The 12,027-nt window shown below is 55.2% G+C and overlaps 5 protein-coding genes across 7 annotated transcripts; 3 read left to right on the forward strand and 2 right to left on the reverse strand.

Moving 5' to 3' along the window:
* Positions 1 to 2,690: 2,690 nt before the first annotated feature.
* KRP23_1813 (putative glucan endo-1,3-beta-glucosidase eglC) lies at positions 2,691 to 3,578 on the forward strand (the record flags this gene model as incomplete). Its single annotated transcript, XM_067886469.1, has 1 exon — positions 2,691 to 3,578. One exon carries the CDS (start codon positions 2,691 to 2,693, stop codon positions 3,576 to 3,578), a length of 888 nt encoding a protein of 295 aa, XP_067749146.1.
* A 1,398-nt stretch (positions 3,579 to 4,976) lies between these two features.
* KRP23_1814 (putative glucan endo-1,3-beta-glucosidase eglC) lies at positions 4,977 to 5,843 on the reverse strand (the record flags this gene model as incomplete). The annotated part of the gene is made up of 1 exon (XM_067886470.1): positions 4,977 to 5,843. One exon carries the CDS (start codon positions 5,841 to 5,843, stop codon positions 4,977 to 4,979), a length of 867 nt encoding a protein of 288 aa, XP_067749147.1.
* A 1,253-nt stretch (positions 5,844 to 7,096) lies between these two features.
* Positions 7,097 to 7,963, forward strand: KRP23_1815 (putative beta-glucosidase btgE; the record flags this gene model as incomplete). The annotated part of the gene is made up of 1 exon (XM_067886471.1): positions 7,097 to 7,963. One exon carries the CDS (start codon positions 7,097 to 7,099, stop codon positions 7,961 to 7,963), a length of 867 nt encoding a protein of 288 aa, XP_067749148.1.
* A 361-nt stretch (positions 7,964 to 8,324) lies between these two features.
* Positions 8,325 to 9,391, reverse strand: KRP23_1816 (Autophagy protein 5; the record flags this gene model as incomplete). The annotated part of the gene is made up of 4 exons (XM_067886473.1): positions 8,325 to 8,539; positions 8,613 to 8,756; positions 8,820 to 9,216; positions 9,278 to 9,391. The coding sequence occupies 4 exons, from the start codon at positions 9,389 to 9,391 to the stop codon at positions 8,325 to 8,327; spliced, it is 870 nt and encodes a 289-aa protein (XP_067749149.1).
* A 117-nt stretch (positions 9,392 to 9,508) lies between these two features.
* On the forward strand, positions 9,509 to 11,794 carry KRP23_1817 (the record flags this gene model as incomplete). 3 transcript variants are annotated; one of them, XM_067886475.1, is made up of 2 exons in its annotated part: positions 9,509 to 11,619; positions 11,705 to 11,726. In XM_067886475.1, the coding sequence occupies 2 exons, from the start codon at positions 9,509 to 9,511 to the stop codon at positions 11,724 to 11,726; spliced, it is 2,133 nt and encodes a 710-aa protein (XP_067749151.1). The 3 variants fall into 3 exon arrangements, with proteins under 3 accessions (XP_067749151.1, XP_067749150.1, XP_067749152.1); XM_067886474.1 differs by lacking the exon at positions 11,705 to 11,726 and having other exon boundaries at positions 9,509 to 10,554; positions 10,628 to 10,652; XM_067886476.1 differs by having other exon boundaries at positions 9,509 to 11,794.
* Positions 11,795 to 12,027: the final 233 nt, after the last annotated feature.

The following is a 12,027-nucleotide window of genomic DNA, read 5'->3' on the forward strand; positions in this document are numbered from 1 at the left end:
ATCAAGCCAAAGACCAAGGGCACTGTACAGTACCATCATCTCGAACTATTATACATGAACGGGCCGGGCCCTTTCTCAATCGGAAATCGAATTGCTTTTTTGTGGCGGCAGGTTCCCCATTTGATGCGGATGGAAAGCTGCTCCACCACATTTTGAACACTTGAAGTTTGTGCGCAAATGTACTCGCGGGCGGCGCATAGAGCACCGAGACTACCGCTTTGCTGACAGACAAGCCGCAGAAACGGCACGAAAAATTGTGAGTTTCCATTGTCCGTTCCACACGAAGCAACGACGAAAAGTAAGCTGGGTGGACTCTTTCGTCAAGTGCTTCTAATGTCCGAGCGTCAAGTGCCAAAATCAATCGATTGTAGAATTGTACATGCATCTCGACGCTGACTCGCTTCTCTCCACCGAGGCCCTAGCTCAAGAGCCGAGCCCGCAAGCATCACGCAGCATTGGGAAACGGAGCTTCAATCGTGATGGTCGAGTCCTGACGTGGCGACGAAAGTTAACCCACGTTTTGGATTTTAGCGGTGGGGCGGCGTTGTGTGGTCGGCGACTCGTATGGACAAAGGTCCCCGGCCAGCGCGGCTGGTGTGGGAACGCTCGTACATGCTGGTATGAAGCTGTTATATATCGCCTGAATCACTCAATAAGGTTAATGTACATGAAGTCGAAACAGTTCCTAGCTTTGGCCTCTGGCTGCTTTTCCCGCCGCTATTGGGTGTTACCGTCTCGCTTCGAATGACCCATACTTGCGATAAGAGTGCGGAAGCTCTGTGTCACAAGCACCGCTTGAGCCCTGTCTATTGATCCTGCAAGTATTGTTGCAGACGTCACCTGACATCGCTGCACACGTCACGTTTCTTGTGTGGGATGGATGGACGAGTGTGTGTGTGTGTGGCTCACAATTGTTGTGCCGGGACCTGTAACCAATGCACTTACAGATGCCTGAAACGTGGTGTTATAGTATGCGCGACTATGTAGATGACGATACCACAAGCGCATTCCCCACCGAATGTATGAACGGCGCTGCGACAGAAGCTGCCCACACCGCTGCGTTGTTATTGCCCACTCACTGCCGACTCGTAGGTGCGCTGCTGTTGCATTGATAAAAGGAAAGGCCTGCTAGATCATGTGAGATAACCCGAGCCTGACGTTATCCAGGAAGAGGTGGTCACGTCTTCAAGAGTGAGGTTATCCACCCGGCGATGCGAAGATCTTTCAAAATCGAGAGGGCTAACGCAGGGTGTGGGCAGCTTCTGTCGCAGCGCCGTTCATACATTCGGTGGGGAATGCGCTTGTGGTATCGTCATCTACATAGTCGCGCATACTATAGCACCACGTTTCAGGAATCTGTAAGTACATTGGTTACAGGTCCCGGCACAACAATTGTGAGCCACACACACACACACTCGTCCATCCATCCCACACAAGAAACGTGACGTGTGCAGCGATGTCAGGTGACGTCTGCAACAATACTTGCAGGATCAATAGACAGGGCTCAAGCGGTGCTTGTGACACAGAGCTTCCGCACTCTTATCGCAAGTATGGGTCATTCGAAGCGAGACGGTAACACCCAATAGCGGCGGGAAAAGCAGCCAGAGGCCAAAGCTAGGAACTGTTTCGACTTCATGTACATTAACCTTATTGAGTGATTCAGGCGATATATAACAGCTTCATACCAGCATGTACGAGCGTTCCCACACCAGCCGCGCTGGCCGGGGACCTTTGTCCATACGAGTCGCCGACCACACAACGCCGCCCCACCGCTAAAATCCAAAACGTGGGTTAACTTTCGTCGCCACGTCAGGACTCGACCATCACGATTGAAGCTCCGTTTCCCAATGCTGCGTGATGCTTGCGGGCTCGGCTCTTGAGCTAGGGCCTCGGTGGAGAGAAGCGAGTCAGCGTCGAGATGCATGTACAATTCTACAATCGATTGATTTTGGCACTTGACGCTCGGACATTAGAAGCACTTGACGAAAGAGTCCACCCAGCTTACTTTTCGTCGTTGCTTCGTGTGGAACGGACAATGGAAACTCACAATTTTTCGTGCCGTTTCTGCGGCTTGTCTGTCAGCAAAGCGGTAGTCTCGGTGCTCTATGCGCCGCCCGCGAGTACATTTGCGCACAAACTTCAAGTGTTCAAAATGTGGTGGAGCAGCTTTCCATCCGCATCAAATGGGGAACCTGCCGCCACAAAAAAGCAATTCGATTTCCGATTGAGAAAGGGCCCGGCCCGTTCATGTATAATAGTTCGAGATGATGGTACTGTACAGTGCCCTTGGTCTTTGGCTTGATCTTTGCAGTGTCGAGTCTCGAAAGAGGCGGTGCACTATTGCACGGTTCATAGTTTACTTCAGCGTTTACCATCAGCGCACAATCCCAGCGGACCGCGAGAGCAGATCTCGGAGATCACGACTGGATCCTCCGCCATACGATCCGACACCGTACAGATGACGACCATGTGGACCTCGACCAGTCCTCCGCCTCATGCCTGGGTGTGTCGCGTACCAACGGGCCGTTGCCAATGGCTTCGAACAGTAGGTCTTCCCGGCCTACCCTGTGGTTATCGTTATCGTCGACGGGGCTGTCGGACTGAGACCTCATTCCCCAACCTTCCTTGTCAAGCGCAAGGACCTTACACCAGCCACTAAGCTTGTCTGCAGCTACTAAAGCAGTAAAGTGATGAAGCTCGCGACTGCCTTCGCCGTTGCCACCGCCGCCGCGGTCGGTTCCGCTGACGCCGCTCGCCTCAACACGGGTGTGTGCTACGCGCCGTGGCACCACTCGACCGTCAACTGGGACGTGCTCGCGAACGACATGAAGCAGGTGTCGCAGTACTTCTCCAGCATCCGCACGTACGAGGCGCAGATGAGCGGCGTGAACGCCGTCGACATGGCGGCGGCCGCCGGCATCCGTGTCGCGGTGGGCGTGCAGCTGTGCGACCCCAACCGCATCGACGCCGAGATCCAGGCGGTGTGCGACGGCTACAGCAGGAACCCCTGGGCCGTCGAGGCCGTCTACGTCGGCAACGAGGACCTCCAGAACGGCGGCTTCGGCAAGTACTCGGCTGACCAGCTCGTCGGCTTCATCAACCGCGTGAGGAGCTGCGTGGGCAACACGCCGGTGGGGTCCGTGCAGCGCATCAACGAGTGGCTGAACGCCGAGGGCGCCTGGAAGCTGGCCAACGCCATTGACAACATCGGCGTGAACATCTACCCGTTCTTCACGCCGGGCTCGCAGCCGTCCGTGCAGAAGCTGCAGGCGCAGTGGGACCAGATGACGTCCAAGTTCGGCCCGAACAAGCTCCACCTCACGGAGACGGGCTGGCCGTACGCCGGCGAGAACTACGGCGAGAACCAGCCGTCGTACGAAGGCATGCAGCAGTACCTGAACGACTACGTCACGTGGTCTGCGGACAAGGGCCAGTCGTACTGGTTCATGATGTACGACACGACGGTGAGCTACACTGGCGCGGAGTACGAGAAGCACTTCGGTCTCTTCGGCACGGACATGTCCCCGCACGTGAACATTCCGCAGGGCCCGAGCCAGCAGCGTCTCCGCCGCGACTAGTCTCGCAGCGCAGCGTCCCGCTGAGGAGGTGAGTGAATGAACGGCGCGTGGACGCTTCGTTCCTCATGGTACGGAACGATTGAATCAAGAATTTCCAGCACACCAGTGACTGACGGACTAGAAACCAAGTCTTTGCTTCTTGTAACGGAAAGTAGTAATGAAAGTGGTTGATCAAACTTGTTGTTAGTGGGTCTATTTTCCAGTACGTCCGCACTACGAGGCTACTGTGGGATCTCTAGCCGAATCAGCAGATTGGTGACTAAGGTTTCGCGTCGCTCCGCGCATCACGGACGTTGGCGGACGAGCAGCAACATATCATCAGACTACTGCACAAACCATTTGAACTGCCGTTTTCACAGTGCTGCCAATGGCTGGGATCAGCCCGATGGCTAACGCTACTTCGTTCACTGCCGGTGAGCACCCACGCGTTCCGGCTGTGCCAGACGCAATGTCTGTCAATCGGATTTCAAAGAACTCAGGACGCAAGGTGCCGTCGTCGTCGTAAGTGTTGACGCGAAGGATACTTGGCAGGTTGTGGCCCCACGTGAGCTCAGTGCACTGGACGTTGGTGTTGGTCGGGTAGCAGCTTCTGGCACAAGCCATTCCCCCACAGCCCGGCGACGAAAGCTTTGGGGGGCACACGGACCAACCCGTCGGATTGGTGATCTGCTGGACGCTTTGCCACATTAATGCAACATTCTTACAAGACAAGCGTAGCAAAATGTCTTTTATTCAGGTTTGAGATTTTTTCTCGCATGAAATAAATGATGTTGGTGTTATGGCGCATCATACATAAGGCTGAGAGAGTTTCTCTTCTTCTTGCTGCTCTGCTCCAACAACGCGGTGTCGATTCGTGCAGGGCTCGGGAAAAAATAACAATAGTATTTTGGTGGAGTTTGGTCTTGCGCTGCACCAAGTGGGTTTCAGAATGAATTTCTTAGGAGGACTCTGCTCTTTGCTGTGGCATGTGCCTCGTGACAGGGACGTGAACGTAGCATTTCGCGCACGAAACAACAATGCTGCTCAGTTTTATAATGTGACTTAGTATAGTGCACCGTTGCCTGACGCACCACAAACTGTGGTAAATGCAACCCAAGCCGTAGAGCTTGTGTCGGCAGGCGGTATGTGTTCTTGTCTGGAGTCGAAAGCTGCAGGGTGGTGTCGCTTTCACGAAGTTGAGCTGCGATCACAATTTTGTAACTTCTTACAGGCGCGCTCAGCGAGACCACACGATAACTCGGTTCAGTGATTAGACCACCAGCTTTCAGTTGAGAATTATGCTGCAAACATCTAAGGCCATTGAGCATCAGCAGTACGTGTTATTCGGTTAACTCTATCATAGCAAGTACTTATTGGAATTCATGCACCACGATGCTCGCAGCACTGTATGCCACACCGCTATGGCAAATCGATGTGCTGCGACTTATCCGTGCCGAAGAGACCAAAGTGCTTCTCGTACTCCTTGCCAGAGTAGCTAACCGACTGATCGTACATCATGAACCAGTAGGACTGGCCCTTGCCACCAGAGAACCCGTACACGTAGTCCCAGAAGTACTGCGTCATGGCACCGATCGAAGGAACGTTGCCAGCGTAGGTCTCACCTGCGTACGGGAAGCCGGTCTCCGTCAGGCGGAGCTTGTTGGACCCGAACTTCGACACCATTTGGTCCCACTGAGCCTCCAGCTTCTTGAGAGATGACTGCGAGCCCGGCGTGAAGAACGGGTAGATGTTCACGCCGATAACGTCGCAAGCGTTCGCCAGCGTCCAGGCACCGGAGGCGCTCAGCCATTCGTTGATGCGCTGGACGGAGCCGACGGGCGTGTTGCCAACGCAGCTCTTCACGCGACGGATGTAACCAGCGATTTGCTCGGCTGAATACGTGCCGAAGCCGCCATTCTGGAGGTCCTCGTTGCCGACGTAGACGGCCTCAACAGCCCACGCGTTTCTGGCGTAGCCGTCGCAGACAGCCTGGATCTGGGCGTCAATCTGCTGCGGGTTCTGGAGCTGCACTCCGACTGCAACGTGAAGGTTGGCGGCTGCAGCCATGTCGACGACGTTCACCCCGTTGTATTGGGACTCGTACGTGCGGATACTGGAGAAGTGCTGGGATACCTGCACCATGTCCTGGGCAAGTACACCCCAGTTGATGGTTGGGTGGTGCCATGGGGCGTAGCAGATACCCGTGGAGAGTTGTCTGGCGTCGACGACACTTGTGGAGAAGGTGACAGCTATGGTGAAGGCTGTCAGGTACAGCGACGACAACATGGCTACTGGACTGGGAATATCTGGCTGTAGTGGTCTTGCGCTTCACAAGGAGTTTGTCGGAATGAGCCCTCTGGAGACCTTCGCCTCGAAGTTCGTCGAATCCTATGGCGGTGACCACGCGAGCGCTTTACTGTCCGAAGTGTCTACGTGATACTCCATCTGTTTGGCACACTTTGTCGAGTTACAGCAAACACGCACCAGTACACGAACATGTACAGTACTGAGGCATGGAAATTTATCTGTGGATGCTGAGATTCCCACTGCCTGAGAGCAGATTAACATGGTCTTGGCTTGCTTCGGATGATGCATATTCATCATACTGAGTAACTGGGCGTTTGAGCTTTCAGCGCACGATTGAGCTCAAGGGTATTGGTTCCGACCTCACAAGTCAATGCTCCAACTACAGGTAAGCTTAATCTCCAACTACAGTGATGGCATCCGTCCTTGGCGCTCGATTAATTAAGCGATTCATGTACATGCACGACTGTAGGTACACTTCGAAGAATACAGCACGCAATGTTCCTTGCTCTCTTGCTGTAGAGAGTGCAGTGTGTCATCGTGATATCGCGTGCCTAAGGGAAAAGAATCGAGATTGTGGTGGTGGCGCCAGTGAGTGGAGGTGCGCCACTTCTCAGAAGCAAGTCTATCCCTAAACTTTGCATGCGTCAGGATACTTTTTGGACACTGTTGCCACGGGTAAATTATGTAGCCCACATTACTTTAAAGCCAAGTACGTCCGCTTTCGCGTTGGAAACGAAATAACGCCACCAGGAAACAGTCACCCCTACGGCGTGGGGAGTGACCGATTCCCGCGGTTTTCACCGTGGCTCCCGAGAATTCACACAGCGCGGGTCTTTGGAATTGATGTGGACCACAAAATGTATCTGTGGCAGCAGACATTTCGACACTTTTTGAGCTGATACCCGTGATGCAGATTATCTGCATCCTGCGCCGACCAGCATTTACAACTGGCAGCTCGGGATACGCGTACTACATGTATGCGATCGCATGTACACTCACATACATGTACCGGTCGGTGCTGACAAAATTTGCTCTGCGTTCGTGCTTCTGACGGTCGATGCTGCGAATTGTAAACAGTCGACGACACCTTACAATCCACAACTGGTAAAGCACATCTTCAGGATCGATCGATCAATCGCATGGACTCCACGTCGTCGAGAGCCACAGTCCAGCCGTGAATTCATTTCCAAACCTCTTTGTTCAACCCCAGACCACGCTCGATCCAAGCGCAAATGGCTTTCTCACAGTACGTGACTGCCTTCGCCGTAGCCTCCGCCATTGCCACGGGTGCTACAGACGCTACCAAGCTCTCCTCTGGTGTCTGCTACGCCCCGTGGCACCACCAGACGGTCAACTGGGATGTCCTTGCCGCGGATATGGCACAGGTGTCAGAGCACTTCTCCAGCATCCGCACGTACCAGGTCCAATTCAGTGGAGTGAACGCCATTGACATGGCGGCAGCAGCAGGCCTGCGCATTGCAGTGGGCGTCCAGCTTACGGATCCGCGTTGGATCGACTCCGAGATCCAAGCAGTTTGTGATGGCTACAAGAGGAATGGTGGGGCCGTCGAAGCCGTCTACGTCGGCAACGAAGACCTCAAGAATGGCAACTTTGGCACGTACACGGCCGACCAGCTCGCTGGTTACATTCGTCGCGTCAAAAGCTGCGTGGGGAACACGCCCGTCGGCTCGGCCCAGCGTATCAACGAGTGGTTGAGCGCTGATAGCGCCTGGACGCTGGCCAATGCGTGCGACTTGATTGGCGTCAATATCCACCCGTTCTTCACGCCCGGCTCGCAGTCCTCGGTCAAGAAGTTGGAGGCTCAGTGGAATGAAATGACGTCCAAGTTCGGTTCTGACAAGGTCCGCCTTACGGAGACTGGCTGGCCTTACGCGGGTGAGACTTACGCCGGCAACGTTCCCTCTACTGGCGCCATGACGCAGTACTTCTACGACTACGTCTACGGGTGGTGTCCTGGCAAGACTCAGTCGTACTGGTTCATGATGTACGACACGACGGTGAGCTACAATGGCGCGGACTACGAGAAGCACTTCGGTCTTTTCGGCACGGACAAGTCCCAGCACATCAACATGCCGTGATCGTGGGTCTAGAGACCAACCAAGTGAAGCAAAGTACTTTGGCGATCACAAAATCAAGTTTTTCGGAAGTGAAGGAATACAATGCAAAATGCATGTTGTAAATCCACGAATAATTGTGAAAATAGTTCCTCGCTGCTTTCAAACATTGCGATGTCTTCTTCCACTTATAGTTCTTTAGCGGTCGACGAACACACACGTGCGAGTCTGTACCTTGACGACTGTATTTTAGCGTCGAGTTGTGGATCCAGAACTGAGGGACGTGCAGCAGAAGCAGAGGCACTTCACTTCGCTTCAACACTCTAAAATCGGGTCGAAAAATGGTAAACGTAGGCACTTCAACATTACTTATTAGTGGGGTCTATCAGGACTTGGCCGACCGTGCGAGAACGACCACGTAGAGGAAGCCGTCGGCATAGGAGAAGTTGCGGTAGAGCTCCACGATAGATACTTCGGGCGGCACGTCGATGCCATGCACAACGAGTTGGAAATTGTGTGTCTGGGAGTCTGCTCCATCGGCAGACGGGAAGAGGTCCGGTACAAGGTAGTTCAGCACTTCCAGCAACGTCTTCTCGCGCCCTACAAACACCAGCACAACGCAGTTCGTGAATCAACCACCCCTCCACTAGAAAATCCTTCACGTCCAGCGTACCATCTTGAAGTGGCGAAATAGGCATCTGAATTGCAGGTGCGTTATCAAGGTGCAACCGCAGCGGTAGATGCCTCAACGCCGACGCGTCCACGCCTCCATCCAGATGCAGCTTGCGTGTCGCCTCCCGATAGCTCTCAAAGTCATCTGCCACCACAACAAACAGTCATGAGCCTCCTCCTTCTACCCCCTCCCTACCACCCCACGTACTCTGCGATAAACTGGTCCATATCTGTGTCTGCTGAGCTTCCGGCAGAGCCATGACGGCTTTCGTGGAGCCCACGCGCAGGAACGTGGCCTGCTTGAGACTGTGCATAAAGTGCGACTCGACGCTCTGCTCGTTATCACAGGGCAGCAGGACGTCACTGGGGAAGCCTAGAAAGTGGACCGTCAAGTGCCAGGGCAGGTCTGCGTCTCCGTCGTGTCCAGGACCGCACAAAAGGTCTCGCAGCAGGCCGAAGGGCAGGTGCCAGTGCAACGGGACCCCCTTGGCCTCGAACCAGATGGACGCGCCCTGCATGGCCGACATGGGCGGCGCTGCATCTCGGAAATACTCGACGACGTCGCGCGTCTGGGACACCAGGAAGCTCATGCGGGGGACCATGGCCTGTACAGTACCAGCTTAGTGCACGTTGTGACTTCTTACTGAGAGATTTTGCATGACTCACGTAGAACGGGCGAGGCGCATGCAGCGTCGTGACCTCATTCGCGTCCAGAGAGAACACGACGGGGATGCGGCCGCCCCACACGCGCTGCTGGAGCGCCGAGGAAGCGCTCGCCATGTCCTAGATTAATATTTAGGTTGGTCTAGAAAAATAGTATATTCTGTAGATATGTTGCCATTGGCTATAAGTGAATGTACCTATAGATTGCCCATTCTCAGAAGAACTCTCTTCGTGATGGAGGACACCCGCCACGCCGACATGGCGTCGAGTGTGGAGCCGCTGCTGGCCGAGACGCGCGCGCACCTGCTGCACAAACAGCCGGACCGTGCGCGTGCGAGTTTCCTGCGCTTGCCGGAGCTGGAGGCGCGCCGCAAGTCGTTTCTAGAGGCGACGCTGCGGGACTTTTACGCCGCCGGATTGTTCGAGGTGCCCGTGCTGCTCACGTTCCTGGAGGGGCTGCCCAGCTGGCACTGGACGCTGGACGGGTGCTCTGTGCTGCACAGCGTGAGCTCCGCGTTGCGTGCGCCCAGCAGCGACGCCGGGGGAGGCGGAGGCGCCCTACGAGCACTGGAAGTGCGCCAACGCAAGTTCCCACAGCTGCCATTGGCCTTTTTCCTGCTCAAGCTCATGAGCCACTTGGAAGGCAGCGCCCGCGTACGCGCCGAGAGCTACTGGTATGCGTGGGTGAGCCCCACGCTGCGTGCAGTGGCCAGTGGCCAGCCGCTGGAGCTTAAGATCTTGTCGAGGACGGGGCGCAGCGAGTACCGACAGGGAGATGCAGGCAAGGAAGAGCTACTGTATGCGCCTGGTAACGCCGGCACCTTTGATAATGACAGACGCAATGCGTTGTGCTGGGTGGGGGACGACGAACAGAGCCAAGTGGCTGCGTGGCCCGAAGAGAAAGATCGCACCAAGGCTCAGTGGAGACTCATCCCGTCCGATGTGCATTCGGATACATTCATGGTGCAAAGTGTGCGCTTCGAGGAGTATTTGTACTCGGCGGACTATGCAAAGTTTAAGAAAGATGCCAGGGGCAAGACGAGGAGTCGAGTGTTCTCGTGGCGCAAGGCCCAGGAGGAGCCTGGGCCGGCGGGGAAATGGCAGCTCGTGGCCTTGAGTGTCCAGGAGAGAGACGTCTTTGCGCTGTACAACCCGTACCAGCGCGAGTTTTTGTATGCGCCGACGGCAGATATGATGGATAGCAAGAGACGCTACGTTTTGACACGAGCAGCGCCAGATGGGGCGCGTGAGGCGTCGAATAAAGAAGGTGGAGCGATGTGGTGCGCGTGGCGTATCGCGCCGTCCCAGCAGTCGGCAATGGAGAGAGGAGTGGAGGCGTTTTTTTCAAAGCAGTACCCTGCGGCGGTCGAGCAGCTGACACAGGCGCTCCAGGACCTGCCCGACAACACAGAACATGTCAAGTGCTTCGCATACCGCATGACGGCGAATCTTCGTCTGCGCAGATTTGACCTGGTAGCACCCGATTTCCAGGCAATCCAGGCACTTGGTGGTGACAAAGCTGCCATCTTTCATGGCCTCGCACACCTTTGGGAAGAGAATGCAAGTTATCTCGCGGCAATGGCGACCTCCTCGCCCGACCTTCAGATTCAAGCGATTGAGATTTCGACATCCCCTGATAATCCTTTCTTCATGCGCCACCAGCTCTCGAAGGGCGATGATTTCTTTGTTCGCCGAGACTTTCAAGCCGCCATCGTCTGCTATCAGGAGGCTGCCACGTGCACACCGACTATCACGTCGTCTGCATCTGAGGGAAGCAACCCGGAAGACCCCGAGACGACGCGGCAGCGTGTTCGAGCCTACGTTTCCTGCGCCAAGTGTTTCTTCGCGCTGGACGAAACAGAGAATGCATGGCAATACCTGAGCATAGCGCACGATATTGCAGGCGTCTCGGTCGAGGGCGAGGCTGCCATTCTGCTCTGGAAGGGCAAGTGCTGTCGAGCGCAGAAATCGTATGATGAATCGTTGCAGTTACTTGAGAAGGCTTTCGATCGTGCGAGTGCGGCATCGGCAGCTTCCGTGTGCTCGCCCTCGTCCGCAGCCGGTGCACCCATGTCTGCTGCGGTGCTAAAGCGGTCTATCCTCATGGAAATGAAGGTTGTGGGGCTGCTGCGCCAGGGAGTGTACGATACCTTGCTGTCAACCGATGAGAACGGGTCTGCCAGTCACGCGGCCGACTCGAATGGAGTGAATGGTACTGAGGAGGGCGGCGCGCTGGTTTCCGGTGGAGACGCGGAGAAGACGCTAACGCAGATGATGGAGATCTTCCACTGTCCGCTGAGTTTGGAGCTGATGGACGATCCGGTCACAACCCCCGACGGCAACACGTACGAGCGCTCGATGATCGAGCAGCACCTCGAAATCAACGGGTGCTTCGACCCTCTGACGCGCGCTCCCCTGACCAAGTCGCAGCTCCACCCGAACCGCGCACTGAAGCAGCTTATGGAGACGCTGCTGAGCGATCATCGCCTAGGACTGCTGCTCGCGTCGTGTTCAACCTAGAAAAGCAAAATTCTTCTAAAAGCAAAGTGCTCCTGTTGCACAGTGAGTGAAGTGGCGCGTCTTCGTAATACACACGCGTTGGGTATATTTCTTAACGAGCCTCTTACCGCCACTGTTTGAGGCAACGGCGACACGGTAAGTAACATTACCCCCTTCAAGGTCCTTCGCCATCATTACGAGGTGCACCTCGCCGTCAACACGCCGAACACGCTGTTATGGATACTTTCTCTCGG

The sequence above is a fragment of the Phytophthora ramorum genome (assembly GCF_020800215.1).
Source record: "Phytophthora ramorum isolate Pr-102 chromosome Unknown Phyram_PR-102_s0002, whole genome shotgun sequence".
NCBI classification, from domain to species: domain Eukaryota; phylum Oomycota; class Peronosporomycetes; order Peronosporales; family Peronosporaceae; genus Phytophthora; species Phytophthora ramorum.